General features: G+C 42.1%; 1 protein-coding gene across 9 annotated transcripts in view; it reads left to right on the top strand.

Annotated features, from left to right (window-relative positions):
* map4k5 (mitogen-activated protein kinase kinase kinase kinase 5) overlaps positions 1–16,546 on the top strand; it is a 30,273-nt gene extending 13,727 nt beyond the window's left edge. Inside the window, exons 8-37 of one of the 9 annotated variants that reach the window (XM_030391417.1) lie at positions 50–92; positions 198–270; positions 754–885; positions 1,106–1,168; positions 1,279–1,360; positions 1,877–1,993; positions 2,795–2,873; positions 3,732–3,803; positions 4,845–4,903; positions 5,049–5,116; positions 5,857–5,895; positions 7,076–7,120; positions 7,200–7,242; positions 7,337–7,547; positions 7,654–7,677; positions 7,783–7,868; positions 8,279–8,320; positions 8,563–8,647; positions 8,733–8,812; positions 9,233–9,293; positions 9,840–9,842; positions 10,086–10,200; positions 10,439–10,497; positions 10,729–10,832; positions 10,971–11,148; positions 11,545–11,613; positions 11,721–11,813; positions 12,017–12,087; positions 13,950–14,005; positions 15,565–16,546. In XM_030391417.1, the coding sequence (XP_030247277.1) occupies positions 50–92; positions 198–270; positions 754–885; positions 1,106–1,168; positions 1,279–1,360; positions 1,877–1,993; positions 2,795–2,873; positions 3,732–3,803; positions 4,845–4,903; positions 5,049–5,116; positions 5,857–5,895; positions 7,076–7,120; positions 7,200–7,242; positions 7,337–7,547; positions 7,654–7,677; positions 7,783–7,868; positions 8,279–8,320; positions 8,563–8,647; positions 8,733–8,812; positions 9,233–9,293; positions 9,840–9,842; positions 10,086–10,200; positions 10,439–10,497; positions 10,729–10,832; positions 10,971–11,148; positions 11,545–11,613; positions 11,721–11,813; positions 12,017–12,087; positions 13,950–14,005; positions 15,565–15,652 (2,340 nt within the window). In that variant the 3' untranslated portion in view covers positions 15,653–16,546. The remainder of the gene's footprint in view (positions 1–49; positions 93–197; positions 271–753; positions 886–1,105; positions 1,169–1,278; positions 1,361–1,876; positions 1,994–2,794; positions 2,874–3,731; positions 3,804–4,844; positions 4,904–5,048; positions 5,117–5,856; positions 5,896–7,075; positions 7,121–7,199; positions 7,243–7,336; positions 7,548–7,653; positions 7,678–7,782; positions 7,869–8,278; positions 8,321–8,562; positions 8,648–8,732; positions 8,813–9,232; positions 9,294–9,839; positions 9,843–10,085; positions 10,201–10,438; positions 10,498–10,728; positions 10,833–10,970; positions 11,149–11,544; positions 11,614–11,720; positions 11,814–12,016; positions 12,088–13,949; positions 14,006–15,564) is intronic. The other 8 variants (XM_030391419.1, XM_030391420.1, XM_030391421.1 and 5 more) reach the window with 8 other exon arrangements.
* Positions 16,547–16,899: the final 353 nt, after the last annotated feature.

A 16,899-nucleotide genomic window follows, 5' to 3' on the forward strand; every position in this document is an offset into this window, starting at 1 on the left:
ATGTGTGAGCTTGAGGGTAAAAAAAAAATGTTTATTGGATTTTTTACAGGGTGCCAACATACTTCTTACAGACAACGGAGATGTGAAGTTAGGTAAGTTGCTCTTTAGCGTCTTAATTCTCAAGGACTTGAACACCTCTAGTGTTCAGTCGTATGTGGGTTACATAACCTGAAAGGCCCTGTCAATCCTCGTTACAGCTGACTTTGGAGTCGCAGCCAAAATAACAGCCACCATTGCCAAAAGAAAGTCCTTCATTGGAACACCTTACTGGTGAGTGTGTCACCCTCATCAAATTATCCATTCTGCCTTTGACAGGCCATGTTGAATAGGTTCCAGTTTTAGTCAGAGGTGCATTGATTCAATACCGTCAATCAGATAATGAAAAGTTTTGCAGTCAAGTGTCTGTTTGACTAGTAGAATGTAGTTTGTGGTGAAAAGGTGGTTAGAGAAGTGCGTCACCTTTTTAAAGATACAAGTTCAAATCCCCACAGCAGCTGAAGTGTTTGTGAGTGAGACACTGAATCCTTGGCGCCTCCGCTGATCCTGACTATTAAAATCACCTCCACTTCCAGGACGACTAATTATCTTAGAAGAGCCAGTTTATTTCAGGAAGTGCAAGGCTTCTTTAGGACATGTATTCTGACCTAAAACCATTTGCATTTTAAATCTCATTTGTTTCAGTTGTTTTCTCAACCTTTCGTCATGGTTTTTTTTAATTTGCCATCCTGAATTCTTGTCCCCGAATTTGTGCAGGATGGCTCCAGAAGTAGCAGCAGTGGAAAAGAATGGTGGCTACAACCAGCTGTGTGATATCTGGGCTGTTGGCATCACATCCATAGAGCTGGCCGAGCTACAGCCTCCGATGTTTGACCTGCATCCAATGAGGTATGTTCTATTTTCCATAAAAATGATCAGTCGGCGCTTCCTCAGATGATACTTGGCTTACTTTCAGCTCTTGTCAGTACTTCATGTTTGATCACATCTTTGGCTGATTGAATGGTCATCCTATAAAAAAAAGGGTTTTACAAGAAGAAGTCACAAGCCATTTCATCTAAGTTAAGTCTGTCTGAACCAGTCTTGATTCATTTTTTTTGCACTTCCATAGAGCTTTGTTTTTGATGTCGAAGAGCAGCTTCCAGCCTCCGAAGCTAAAAGACAAAAACAAATGGTGAGTTCCTCAGAATATTCACTGTGCTATTCTGGGATTACAGTATCATACTTTAGTTTTACAGAATAATACAGCTGATTGCATTAAACCAAAGTCATTTTCTTCTCCAGGTCCGCCGCCTTCCATAACTTTGTCAAAGTGTCTCTGACAAAGAACCCAAAGAAGAGACCCACTGCAGAAAAACTTCTATCGGTAATAAATCTTAATGCCCACTCAGACATAGATTGAAACTGATTGCCTCTCAATGGAAAGTTTGCATGTTCACCATGTCTCAGAAGTCAAGTTTGTTTCTTCATTGATAGACCCAGTGGTAAAATCTAGTTGTAGCATATTTATTAAAGAAAATTTATTAGATTTCCAATATTTTTATAATGTCAACAAAGCCTCAGTCCAGACTGAATGATGCCTACATGCACCATTAAGAACTGCAGACAGTTTTGCTGCTTCTTAACAGATTTCTTCATCATTAACACCGTGTGTGTCTCTGAGGAAAGATGTCTGCCCCTAATGTTCCAGGAATCTGATGATTAATGCAGACAGTTTAATTACTCTAACAGTGAAACTAGGGAGTTTGATATCATTCCTTCAGGGATGTTAATCTTCCTGGTTGCCTGGACCTTGTTTGTGAGATTAAGATATGTATGAACTATTATTCCCAAACTATGCGTCAGTTTCCTAAAACCTGCAATCCTGTCTCGTTTTTTGCAGCATGTGTACGTGGCCCAGACGGGTTTGACAAGGAGGCTCGCTGTTGACCTCCTTGATAAGATGAACAACCCAGAAAACCACCAGCATTACAGCGAGGTGGACGATGATGACCTCGAGGTAATGAATGTTTTGTTTTGTTGAACAATGACTGTGGGAAAATTGGCTTTTGCTTAAATAAATTAGGAAGTAGGTTGAAAGGCCTCAAAGAACTGATTAGCGATAAGAAGATAAGAACAAACCACTGAAAGTATAAACCTGAAAATGTAATAAATGTTCTCCATTTTGACTGCAGGACAATGTTTATGACAATAAATCCTTCATCTTTCTTAACAAATGACTTTAATGCAAACACTGACAGACTATCAGCAGTCAATGTCAATATTACCACAGCATGTTTTCTCAGCAACGTGACAGTAAAAGATAAAAGGTGAACTTTGCTGAAGTGTATTTCCACGTTCTCCTAAAACTTCCCTTCCCCCTCATCTTGATTCTCTCCATCGACATTATTATTCCAACTGGAATCAACGTCACATCTATGTGGCAGCCAAAGAGGTGGTACCAGTGCCTTTTAAAAGACCATTGTGCTGTTCTCCCCTCTGACAGCAGTAGCACTGTGTTGGCCACGATGAATGAAAAAACCCTGAAGGCTATTGACTGCAAGCAATGGAGCTTGTTGCAAACAAACAGCCTCTGGGATGCATAATAATGTGATGATGCAAAAAGTAGCTCTCGGTTCTGCTCGGGAAGTTATTTCTCCGGATTATTTCATAAGAGTAAAATCATGATTGTGCCAAATGACTCAAAGCAATGCAGCGTCGTCATTTCATAATTTGATAACACTTCGCCCACTCGTCTTGCCAAGTGAAAAAGTCTATTTTCTTATCTTTAAATCTCTGTCTTCTTCGCTCTTTGTTCCAGCCCCTCTCTGCAGTCAGACACACCATCCGCTCCACCAACAAACAAGCCCGAGCTGAGAGGACGCGCTCAGAGATTGACTGTAAGTGAACAAAAAGCCCAAACCCATCACCAAGACCCAGCCCCCCTGCCATGTGTCTGTCCTGTCATTGGTCAGCATGTCAGTCACCCCGGCTGTTTAGCCTGATAGAGCTCTGGCGGCTTGTCTGAGGGTCATCCCACTAATCCTGAAGCAGTCCCTGGCACTTTTCCAGACCACAGCATGTGGTAGTGTGTATAAAAATAGCCCGGGGATTCACGGAAGAGAAAGTGGATGTAGTAAAAATCCATGATGCTTCTGTGTTGTGTGATAACTGTCGCCCATTGTTTTACTCAATGAATAATGTGTAATAGCTTGTCTGAAGGGGTCATAAAGGTTTCTTGAAGAATTTGGTTTCCAGTCAACAGTTGTTGGAACTGAATTTGGAAGAGGATCCAGCTTAATAGATTGTCCCCCTTCAGGGAAGTTGTTGCCTGTCTGTGTTGTCGTCAATCGTTGTTGGTAGAGTTGGAAGCTAGCTGTGTCATGCCTGTCGTGTCTGAAGTGTGTGTTTCTCATATCACCATTTTAGGTCGATGTTGTAACAGTCCATTGTTGAGATATGTGTCTTTGTTGGAGGTGTGTTGTTTAAGTTAAGTTATCCATTATTGTTACCTGCTGGGAAATTCATTCTCTGCATTTGAAGTGGGAGTAAACTCTCCCTTTAACCCATCCTAAGTAATGAGAGTTTAGTCGAGAGCGCTGGCATTCATGTAACGTACATGTTTTTGATGTCTTTATTTGTAGCTTCATTGTGTTTCGTGCTTGTCCGTGCTGTGATCGTTTGTACCAGATTCACTTCCTGTTTAGTTGTAATCTCTATTTCTCACAATTACGTCTGACTTTCCCTCCTGCATGAAGCAAACAATGGGACTGTCCAAGGAGGGCCAGGCTCAAGTCCTAGCTTCACTGAGGGACACAGGGGGGCTGCAGGTCAGTGACAGTGTAGTGAGACAGTGTGTGTTTGTTCCCCAGCTCACTCCTAAGACTTCCTGAGAAACAGGATCATGATGTAGTACATAACAGTACATTGTGTTTGAGATTTAAGTGGCACTAATAAGGTGAGCTCCTCTGCATGGGCTGATTACTTACAGTTCCTTTAGCTAGCATATTTTGAAACATTGTGACATCTTGGTTCCTGTAAGACTGACTGAAATAAAATGACATTGTAGTGACTAATCAGATCTTAACAAGGAAGTAATGTTTGACTCGCGTCTCACCTGATTCCTTAACTTCACTTGCTCAAAATGTTTTTACTGTATGTTGGTGACTCACCTCCTCCTCGTTGTTATCAATCTTGTAAATGCTGCAGCACCTCCACATTATCAGCATTCCTCAAGCGGAAAAACACACAAATCTGCGGTTTGAATTCTTGAATACAAAGTTTCTTTGTTAATGAGAAGCTGATTATGTGGGAGTATTTATTGGCAGGTCGGTTGATTTCCTCGCCTCCATTATTACAGCGGGATCACACCATGTTTACACTGGACACTAAACCAATCTCCTGTATGAGATCAACAGTTTGAAAGAATGTGACCTCAAACCTAAACTCAGGCGAATCTGTTCTGTGATTTATTTGTAATTCTTCCCCCCCGCACCAATATTTTCCCCAAACTGAGCAGATCTGGTTAGTGTCGAGGGTAATCTGTGTTTGCCTTTGGTGACCAACTCATCAGACTCCAGACCAAACATATACATAGCGGCATAATAAATCTGCAAAGGACCTCTGTGGTGTTTTGGCAGGTACATTGTAATGGAGTTGATCTGCTTTTGGATTTCTCTTACACGTGATTTCTTTTTTTGTGTGTTAAGAATGGACTGAGCGTGTTTACCAATGGTCTTGGCTGCTACTAATGCACACGGGTGCTACTCCCAAGGCTTTGTGTGTCGTGAAGTGTTGGGCACTGATGCCCTCTAGTGCCTAAGGGGTGTGCAAGATGATCGAAAAGCTCAATAAGATTTTTTCATTTACAGTTGACAAGCTCCAGTTTGAACCACCGCTCCGGAAGGAAACTGAAGCTCATTCTGAAATGGTAATAGTTGTTTTTGGTTTAATCAGCATTCAATCACTTATCACTTAATTTTATTGCATGCAGGAAAAGGAAAAAAGAATATCTGCGAATTTATAAAGGCAGGTTTTTAAAAGATCTATTTGTGTGTGTGTGTGGCTTTCCACAGGATGTGAGTAAAGATAATGACTTCCCTTCCCCGTGGAGTCCATTTGCAGAGGGAGGAATAACAACCAGGTAATCCATGGAAACTGCTGTCACGGGAACTGCTCCTATTTACCCCTCCTCACTCTCTCTCTCTCTGTCTGTCTGTCTCTCTCGATCTAGACCTGGTTTATGTATTAGATGGATGCATCTCTTGAGATTCATCCAAAGAAAGGAAAAACACACAGTTAAAGTTTTTGTTACATATTTTGAATCTGCTACGTCCTCGCTTCCAAAACAAAAAAGTTGGGATGTTGTGTAAGACATAAATAAGAACAACAATGCAAGCATTTGCAAACAAACTGGATTTACCAACAACAATCTTATGAAGTGTTCCTGAGTGGTCCAAATGTTGAACCTCGCCCCATCCATCACTTCATGTCAGAGATTATAAACAAATTATTTAATTCTGTTTCATACCTTACACAGCGTCCCAACTCTTATGGAATCAGTTGTACTATTCACAAGACACAAAATGTAAAGCTGCACAATATAAGTATTGGTGGTAAAATATAATTCTGTGATCAGATATCCTTGATGACATTGATAACATTGTCAATGCATTTTATTTTTGATCCTCACTGTCTCTCGATTTAACCAGCTTGTTTGCTAGAGCTAACCTGTGTCTGTGCATGAGCTCACTCTCCCAACCTGCACTTAAAAAAATGTTTTTTTTGGCTCCTTCTCACTTGTCCGTGTGCTTTTGACTGTTTTTCTCCTTCCACTTCTTCTCTCTGTCCTCCTGTGGCTGTCTGTCTCTCTTTCACATCAAGGAGCCTTCTCAAAAGCGTTGAGGACGAATTGTTCCAACGGTAACACTAACACTGTGTGCGCTGTAAACTCTAAGCCACCCACCCCTCGCCTGGTCCCCCACCCTTTTCGCAGTGAGGTTTAGTTTGCACCGTGTCCATAAATCACCCTTCCTGGCACCTCTCCATTCACTATGTTTGGTGTGATGATAGCTGTAGATCCAAACTGTGCATCCTGCTGCATACATGCAGCCCAGACAGGCAGGTAGAACAGTGCAATGTAGAAAGAGACAGGAACATATCCACCTGTAGTTCTGTTCATCTGATACAAAACAGGGAAGAAATTATCCATTCTTGCATTTAAGTTCTGGTTCAAGTTCCCACTGACTTTTGACAAACACAACGAGAAGTAAATGAAGTTAAAGTTGTTGATTGGACAGTTGTGGCAGCAGCAGCTGATTAACCACATGTAGGAATAATCAGGCCTATTAAGAGGTTGAGTTTGGAAAAAAAGGAGGCATTTGGAGATTATTACTGTGGGATTGCTGTCACAGATTTTTAATGGCGTAAATAAAGTCACAAAGTACAGGGAGTTGGATACAGGCATTAAAAGTTTTAACAGCTTTTTACCTTTAATTTAGGGTAATTACCCACATTGATGTGCATAGGTTTTGCATGGTGGGCAATGCATCAACATAGACATAGATCTTACAGCGTTTCATGTTCATGTAGAAAATCATGTCACGATCATCCTGCCCATAGTATTTACATTTTTCGATATTATCCCTATAATCATCAAAATATTCTTAAAACTCTTAAAGTGATGCACAAATTTACTAGAATGAATTTTAGAATATTTTTTTATCGCATCACAGTAAACACACTTTTTGTGAAATGCAGTCAAGAATAGTTTTATGGACAGATGAATGGAGACAGCTTCTGAACTTTGTTTTGGTCCGACTGTTTACATCATATTGAACATAGAAAGTGATGATAAACCTCAAAGTGCAACACCTTGTCTAGCAAGACAGAAAAATACCTTGAATGCAGCTTTAAGAGTATTTTTCTTGTGGTTTCCATCCCATGATGCTCGGTTTTAGTATCACAATGATTCTTCTCCTTAGAGTTGTACTCTCATTATCTCTAAGGAGGGATTTTACACAAACATTTGCACCATTAACATGCCTCCTGAGCTCTAATGAGTCCTATTTTCCACACTGATTACTGTGTCTGTTTTCGGCAGGGGACACATCGCTCACCTTGAAGATGCCTTTGAAGAAGTGGAGCTGTGAGTGCCATCAGTACATTAAGATTTCGTCATTCATTGCAGTAGTTTACATCTTTTTAAATAAAAATCTCCATTTCAGGTCAACCATCAAGCCAGGGGTTCCTCCTCCTCTGCCGCCAAAGGTGAGACCAAAAATGATTTATATGTTATTTTGTTTTAATGTTTGAGTTTTTGCAGATGGTTTCACTCTTTCTCTCTCCCCACATCCTCCCTCAGCCGAGATTAAACAGCTCATCTGAGGAGCTTGGCCTTAACGATGAGAAATCTCTGACCGTTCGGAGATTCCCCAACTCTGAGAACGGACCGAGCCAGGTGACTCGCAGACAGAGCACACCTGAGCAGGGGAACAAGGTGGAGCACTCGTCTCCAGATTACCTCTCCGCGAGCGTCAGCAGTCCCGGCCTTTTGTCCCACGCCTCCGATCCTGGTGAGCATCAGTGTTTTGTATATTTACGTGCAATTTCCTTTCATTAGTTTCTGTCATCTGAAACCAAGCGGGTCTCTAAATGAGCGCTGATTTTATTTTTTGCAAGCTCTCAGTAAATCTGAATGTAAAGGTAAGGGACCGTGATGTAAATGTTTTATGATCACGCTTATGCAGAATTTACATTCAGAGATTACAGTTACACCACAAATGTCGTCTGCCCGCTCTCCCATGACAGATAATGACTCGGATGACAGTGTGAATGGAGGCAGTCCCAGGGCACCACCCAACCGACAGCACCGGAAGGAGAAAAAGGAATTTCCTGTGAGTCTATAGATATTCCACATCATAATAAGTTTCAATAAGTATGTCAGTCGTAACAGCCACACTTCACTCATCTTTAGCTTCAGTTGGTTTTAGGATCAAAATGTCATCCGTGGTTTAAGAGTCTATGTTTTATATGTGCCGTGTCTCCAACTATCTGGCTGACTGAAACCTCAAATATGGTGTTTTTTTCCCTCGTCAAATCCAAACGGTAACAGTTAAAGAGGGAAATTTGGCATCCACTCGTGTTGAACATTTAACTGAGTTTGACAGACACAATAGAAAACAGCCCATATTGTTTTTTGTTTGAATGGAGCTAATCTAAGCGGCTAAATTGAAAGCGGTTGGTGTTTTGTGTGTGTATTCTGGATCTACATTACTTTATTGTTTGTTTCCTCTCTCTTCCTCAGAAACCAGCTATCAACGGTCTGCCTCCCACTCCTAAAGTGCTGGTGAGTGAATCATATGTATTGTCCCTCACGTCTTCCCGCTGGCCTGGTTTCATGGACACTGTTATTAAACTCGTCTGAGCTGCCGCTGCTGTACATTCTGTAGATATTTGGGGTCCACAGAGCTTTCTGCTTTGTGGTTTCTTCTGCTCGGCTCAGCTTCAGATCATTAAACCCTGGCTGACATTTAGCGCTTCACTGAGCCAGAGGCTGCCTGTTCTGAGCCATGCTGCTTTTCATTTCAGATGGGAGCCTGTTTCTCTAAAGTGTTTGATGGCTGCCCACTGAAGATTAACTGTGCTACATCATGGATTCATCCAGACACCAAAGGTAAAGCCTCATGCATTAAATACAATACAGAATTGACATGTTTTCTTAAAACCAGTGCCTCATTTTATTTCACTTTTCCCTCTAGATCAGTATCTGATCTTTGGGACAGAGGATGGCATCTATACGCTGAATCTAAATGAGCTACATGAAGCTACAATGGAGCAGGTACCAGCAGCTAAACTCTAAGACAGTTATTAGAACCAGGATTTGTTAAACGATCTACAGTGTTTATTGTTCACACAGCCCCGCCCCCCGTAAGTCAGCAGGAAATTACTAGACAGTGAATGTCAACCCTTAAAATAATGCAGTTAGTGCATGCTCTTTGGCCTTTAATGCTAAACTAAAATGTTAAGCTTTAAATGTGGTTAAAAAGTATTTACTAAGTCAGCAAGTATAATATTGAAAGGCGACTGGTTCCATATTTTGTGGGTACTTTGCTAAAAGCAGCTTCCTCAAAGTTTTTTGTGGTGACCTCAGGAAAAGTCAGTAGTCTATGGATCAAACACTCCTACTCACTACTTCCTTCAAGAACTGATGTCCTAACTCCACAGTGATTTTGACATATTTGTTTAATTCCCCATTTAGCTGTTCCCGAGGAAGTGTACATGGCTGTACGTCATCAACAACAACCTGATGTCTTTATCTGGTAAGCTATGGACCTATCACAGCCTCCTGCTTCACTGGCCACTGTCATAACCTGCTGCTTCTTTGTCCTGTGTTATCTGGCTGCCCCTGAGGGTAAGACAGGCCCTCTCATATCTGCAGCCCTGAAATAACTGATTCTTTTGTTTACCATCAGAGAGCCTCTATACCAAGCTAGTAGCGCAGTGACTCACGAGTGACGCATCTGGCTTTACAGCCTGTCCTTCTGCTGAGGAACCACTCAGATATTCTGATCTCAATGTGTATGAGACAAAAACAATGGTAGTTTATTCTTTACATTTTAAACAGACAGAAAAACCATTTGAAACCAAAACTGTCTTTGTATGGCTGACCTAGTCGCCCCTGAAGCCTTTTCTCAGTTAAACAGTTGAGGATGGGATTACAAAGTGCGAGGTCTACTTTCGGTTTTACCTTCAGCAGTTTGCCCCTTGGTATACTTAACCTCTTTTCTCTTCTCCTCTTCCCTTGGACACTGTCCATCCTCCTCTCGCCTGGCTTGATTTGATATTCTACTAACTGGCTTCATCAGAAGGTAATCATGCTTCACATCATCATCACACTTCTGTTTTTACCCCTGTTCACATCTAACCTTTCTACATGTGAGACCTGCTTCATGTCACGTGAAGAAATAATGATTAAAACATTGAAAATGTGCAAACTCTTGTCTTGTCATATTTAAGATGAGTACGCTTTAACTTCTGGCTTTGATTACTACTACACCACTTACTGTTTTACTCACAAAGCTGATCATTACATATTCTGTATTCTGCTGCAGGGAAAACCTTCCAGCTGTACTCCCACAATCTCATCGGGCTGTTCGACCAGCTAAAGAAACCCGGCCTGGCTGCTCAGTTCCAGACTCACCGCTTCCCAGACAAAATCTTACCCAGGTGGGACCAACAAGCCTAGCTGTTTTTTTTTTGTTTCATTTTGTGATAAGGTCACTACTTTACGTATGTTGCTGCACTCATGCTGTGCAGTCTTTTTGTTATCACTGTCTAACATCACGACAGACTCCTGCAGCGGTAGAAAAAAAAAAGAGAAGCTCTGGCTGACTTCCCTTATTCTAGACGTCATCGGCTCTTTTAAGACTGCGGTCACAACAGCTTGACTGTTTTCTCTCCTCAGGAGGTTTGCCTTGACAACTAAGATCCCTGACACAAAGGGCTGTCACAAATGCTGCATCGGTGAGTGGCCTCTCCCTCCCAACCACCATGTTTTCATTTACTTATCCCTCCATCATTTTAAACTGTGTCAATACATGAGGAGCAACTCCACACCAGCCACGTATTTCCTATTTCTTTGCTGCATGTTTTTATTCTGTTTATGTTTTGAATACATTGAATTTCTCTCACATACTAGTTATATAAACTTGACCTACATCCCTCACAGTCTTGCCACAACTTTCTGTTTTATAGTGAGAAACCCATATACAGGCCACAAGTATTTGTGTGGAGCGCTGCAGTCTGGGATCGTGCTGTTGCAGTGGTATGAGCCCATGCAGAGGTTTATGCTTATCAAGGTCAGTTGGCTATTTTCTTTCTTTCCTCTCAAATATTATTGTTCCTCCACAAGTCTCTCTTGTAGGAGTTAGAGATGGGAATCTTTAGGCACCTCACGATTCACTAACCTCTTTGTTGGCTCTTTCTTCCCGTGGCAGCACTTTGACTTCCCTCTGCCCAGCCCGCTGAAGGTGTTTGAGATGCTGGTGGTCCCTGAGCAGGAGTACCCTCTGGTGTGTGTGGCCATAAGCCAGGGCTCGGAGCCGGGTCAGGTGGTCCGCTTTGAGACCATCAACCTCAACTCCTGCTCCTCTTGGTTCACAGAGATGGGATCAAGTAAGTCAAGCATGTAGAGATGAACGTCATGAAATCAATACAGAGAGACGTGTTTGTAGGGATGTGTTTGACTAAAATGAACAGGGAGTTTATTGATTGTAGCCTGCATTGTCTTTATGGATCTGTCATTGGTATCATGTGAAATACAGCATCCTGTTTAAGGGCTTTTGTTTGAAAGATTTGAAAGAAATGTTGTTCTATAGCTTCCTCTGCAAAATCTTGTAGTATTGGAAATGAAACAATCCCGTTGTCATTTCTTTTTTGTCTCCTGGCATCAAAATTTCATTTTCATTAAAGCACCAGCTCCCAAGTGATGATAAACGCTTTGAGAATATGTTAATTGTTGCTTTAAGTGTCGTGAAAGTGCTTGAAAAGTTGTATTTTTTCTTCCCGCAGCTAATCAACAGGTGGATGCGATCCACGTCACCCAGCTGGAGAGAGACACAGTGTTGGTGTGTCTGGACCGTAAGTACAGTCTCTGTTCATCAGCTTCGACCAAAATCTTCACAAGTAGCTTTTATTTGCTCCAGATGTGAGTGTTCTTACAGCCTTTTTATTATTTCTCTCTACAGAAAATTTGAAGATTGTTAACCTCCAGGGCAGATTGAAGTCCAACAAGAAGCTGGCGTCTGAGCTCAGTTTTGACTTTGGCATCGGATCTGTTGGTAAGATTTAGAGGAGTGATGAGTTGTACTGTCTGTGTACATTAATAGAGGTAAAGGGGGAATATTGAGAAAATAATCCAACACATGTACAGAAAAAACTGGTGGTGTATCCACCAAAGGTACTCATTTAATTGACAAATGGCTATTTGTAAACTCAAACTGAATGGTTGGTAATGTTGGCCTCTTATTTCCTCTCCTGACAGTGTGCCTTCAGGACAGCGTCCTGGCCTTCTGGAAACACGGCATGCAGGGGAAGAGCTTCAAGTCCAATGAGGTAAAATATTCCATGACCACGACAGCTGGGTGAAACCTTAGAAAAAAGATATTTATCCCTTTACTTATTTTAAGGGCTGAGTTCCAATTCTGCATCACTTTATTGTTGGAAGCACTTAAAAAACATCTGACTCAGAAAACTTACCATTAAACTAATTCAACATTTTAAAGCTTTCAAAATCAATATCTTCATCAGTGTATTGGTATCAATTTTCATTGGTTGCCAGTGACACTTGTGTAGAAACACTGAATGCACAGTTTGTCACGTCCATGTATACAGACTTGTTTGTTCAACATGTGAACAAACACCTCTGGCTCTCGTCAACAAAGACCCTGAGTGCCAGCTGGTTACATGCGTGGCTTCATGCTGTAGGTGATCCCAGGATTAGACCTCGAGTGGAGCCAGACAAGGTGTCTTTGTGTCGGGTCGAGGTAATGAATTTGTCCCCCTTTCACGGAGGGATTCCATGGTCACCTGATCACGAGCAGCAGAATAAAAGTTCAAGAGATCACAGGGAGGTGAAGCATTCTGTTTTTATGAAAAGTGATATGGCGGTCGGGGCCACCCTTTTGAAAGCTCGTCGTGTCAGACGTAGTCCTGCGGCGCTCACATGGAACAGAGGGTCTGTCTGTGGAGTCTGCTCAGCGCAGCTTGACAGTTCTCCCATAGCGAGGATTTTTGAAATGTCAGCGGCCATGCAAAATTCATGCTCAATCATAAACGAAAGCCGTCACACAACAGGGATCAGCGCTAAATAATTCAGCCTTTGTCTCGTTATGATTCCCCTCAAAAGCAACGGCATTCAAAGGGGGGGCAGGCCCATTGATCCGTGCTAGCCTCGGTGGGTGCTTCTCTGAACACCCGAGACCATGTTCTCAGTTAGACTTAAACAGATCAGATCTCTCCTGGGGCCAAGGACTTACACCCAGCAGGTGTCACACGGCGACTATCTCGCATCTGTCGACAAGTTTTCATGTCATGTCAACACGTGAGAGTGTGTTTTGAAGGGGCCCTGGTCTTTTACACTGCAAAGTGTCAGGCTTCATCTTGTGACTGGAACAGGTAAGCTCCAGGGTTGTACACAGTAACACTGAGTCCCTGGAGACAGCACTCAGTTACCTACAGTCTGTTAAAAGACTGTTTGTTGGTTCGCTCACACTAAGTAATCCAAATGTCAACAGTTGAGCTGCATGGGAACTTTCTCACTCTGAAATTGATTGACAGGTCTTTTACTGACTCTAAACAAAAGATGAATAATTATATTTTGTGATGGTTTTCCTTTCTACTTAGTATGCCACCAAAAGGATTTACGAATACATAGTATGTCAGATGTAGTATTCGTAAAAATACCAGTTTATACAGCATCTAGTTGCATTTTGCCAGTATGTATTTCTGGCTGTTCTGACCCACAATCCTCTGTGTAGCTGAAGACTGCTTACATCAACTGAGCCACAGAGAGATTTCAAATCACACGCTGCTTCTTTTTACTTCAAATTTTAGGCTATGGATCGCGACAGATGTACGAGCAAGAGAGTCAAAGATAAAAGTGCAATTTTCTGAACAAGTCGTGTGTCTGAACTGTATCTGTACTGACTTCAGTATGTACTGAAAGTAAAAAGAAAAAGTAGGCAATTTGGAGCTGTACAGAAAAGTGTTGCGTGAGTTAAAGTACAAAATTAATAACAACATAAAGCTTGAGATAAAAGCCACACTGATGATGCTGAAGACGTAGATTTATGCCCCTGTGGTGAAACTGTGCTTTATTCAATGTGCACTTGAATGCATCGTCAGCACCACCATTCATTAAGATGCACAGACAACCAGCTGTCAGTTTAAGTCAGTTGTGTTTTTTTCGTCCCCAGGTGACCCAGGAGATTTGTGATCCAAGCAGAGTCTTCCGCCTCCTCGGATCCGACAGGTGGGTGCAGAGATATTTAATCTTTACATCAAACACACAGAGTGAATGAACACGTACCACAAAAATCTCACAGGACAAATATCACACCTCACCTTATAAAGAAACAAGCAGAACAACAAACAGGGCCTCACTCTCCCTCCTCCCTCATCCTGTTGATCTATCTTTCCATCCTTACTATAATTTCTCAGCCCCCTGACCTCCATCGTAACAGGCCCTTGTGATTATGGCCGTCCTCCCTCAGGTGTTATTACCTGGAAACCAACAAACAACCACTGCTCACCTGTTGTGCTGTGAGCCCACAGCTCTCCTCTCCTGCTGGCTCTCACTGTGTCGGCCTCTCTGTCTCTACCTGACCTCCTCAATCTATTTTCATCTCAACTCCACCTCACAGGAAAAAACAGGAACCACATAATGTTTTGCTGTTTGCTTAAAAAATGACTAAAACCATCGAGAATAATTTCCTGTAGATATTTTAATCATCTCAGATCCAGACTGATGTCATCAAGTGATTTAGCTCCCCACCTCTCTCTCTCTCTCTCTTTCTCACACACACATACAAATAGACAAACACACTGAGCGTATGCTGCTCTCCCAGCAGTGGTTCTTGATAAGGCCGCTGTGCCCGTGGCGCTGCAGCTCTCTCTGCCCAGCCCCTCCATGTTTTATTTACTGCCGCCCGGGCACTGCCAGCCTGGTTTGAGTGTCTCTCCATGCCTCTGTAATTTCATCTGATGGAACGGACAGTATGGACTGTAGCTTCCCTGCTCACCTGTCACCGCCACGAGACGGAAGATGCACCCACAGCCATCATGATCTGACTGTGACGGCGACATTTGGGCGGTTACGTGCCGTTTAGCATCAACTGTCAGTCCTCTGGAGAACGACACCAAAAACATGATGCTTAGAGTTTTGTCATTGGTTGTTCAGGCTGTAAAAACTAGCAGCTTCTCTCAATCGCTTTTCGAAAGATAAAGTTTACATTTCCAGGTTATGGTGGTGAAAGAAGTCGATACCCTGACCTCATAGTACTCTCTAACATTTTCACTTTCCAGGCCGCTATAGCTTTCCTTCAACTTGCATTCAATTTTAGGATTACATAACTGAAACCAATGGCTGGTAGGAAAAGAAGAACAATGGGATTTCCTCATCCTATGAAACTGTTGTGAATCAACTGTGCACCTGTGTCGGTGCAGCAACAGGATTGGATGATACGTTTCAGCTTTTTCAGCTGTTATAAAGCAGAAAATTGGCTTTTGGGGAAAAGGGGCCGGATATCTGTCATACAACTGTCATCTCTGGCATAACAGACTATTAAAAGTACCTAAAGTAGCGTGTGTCCTCTCTTACCATCTCTGGCTGAGCTACCCAGCTTCCACCACACAGGCATGACGGGTGTCAGTCTGCTCATTTGACTCTCAGAGATGGAAAAATGTATTTTACCCTACAACGTTCAAATATTCTAAAACCTGATCATCATTTAAGTTTCTCAAAGGTAAAACAACATCATCCTTTAGTATTTCTGTGACATGTGCTGAGTGTCCTGTGTGTTTCCTCTGCAGGGTGGTGGTTCTGGAGAGCCGGCCCACAGACAACCCAACAGCCCTCAGCAACCTCTACATCTTAGCAGGTCACGAGAACAGTTACTGAGCCTCTCCAAGAGGTCGGATGGTTCTTAGGAAAGTGGACGAGATGCCTAACTCCAGACTTTCACCTCAGAAAACATCTGGTTTTTGTTACTGATCACAGGATCGACAGGTCAGCCTCTTCAGCCTTACACCAGCACCACGTTCACTGTGGCTCTGCTCATCACAAAACAAAAGGAAACCGTTGTGAGCAGCAGGTGAAGAAATCTCAAACGAATGTTGTTACTTTGCATTTTTCTCACTTTTCCGTACTGTGGACTGAGTTACAAACAAGTTATCTAGAGGTATTATTGACAAAAGTGCCATTAAAACTCACAAGAATTTGTGATTGTATTAGCAAACGATGGGAGATTTATTGTCTTATTGTCTGTAACATGTCGCTCATAATCACTGCCAGTGGCAAACGTTATTAGGCTTGAGAGGAGATTTTACTCTGTAGTCAAACTAATAGATCAGTTTAAACAGAAACCCACGAGCATTGTGGGTTATTTAAGCAATATTTATTAACCTCATGTTAAGAAATAGGGTATGTTTGATTTACAGACAGTGACAGCGCGGTCCTGCTGTGTGAGGATTAACTACCTAGTGAACAGTTCCTGAGCAGCTTTGGGTTCTTTTTACTGCTATGTAATATAGTCGCATCTCTCCTGCTCTGCTGCATTTTTAGAAGTTGGATATAATGTAAATTTTTTTTTTCTTTACCCTCCTCTTTTATAGACCTTTTACTTCTCATTATTTGCACCATGTAAGCACTTTTGTACATTTTTTTATTTAAAATAAAATGACAAAATGAGGGACAATGCTAGGTTTTGTTAACATCTTTGCATTCCCTTCGCAAAATGTTTAATGTATGCTGTTTTTGTAATAAAAAACGCTGTTGTTAACAAGAAAATACGAACAGACTCTGGTTTATTTTTGTGTTGTGGCGAGTGTGATGTAACGGAGCTGGTGATCTGCAGTTTCCCCTCATGATGATGAGTCTCTGATGGGAGGAACGGGGGGACACGATGAGTATTAGTTTCCATCATTTCCCTCTTTAGTCTGCCATTCCTCTGACTTCACCAACCTGCACTAATTGGTCCCAGTGCAACAGAAGAAGACGTCAGGATTAAACCTCCGTGTTTACATCTCGCTGTTGTGTGTAGAATGATGACAGACGGACAGATGTGGTTGTTTTGATGGCCACAAAAACATGAAGTGGAGCGTTCGAAATCCTACAAGCAAAAACTGCAAACTTAAATTGTTTTCAGA

This window comes from Sparus aurata, chromosome 16, assembly GCF_900880675.1.
Source record: "Sparus aurata chromosome 16, fSpaAur1.1, whole genome shotgun sequence".
Classification (NCBI taxonomy): domain Eukaryota; kingdom Metazoa; phylum Chordata; class Actinopteri; order Spariformes; family Sparidae; genus Sparus; species Sparus aurata.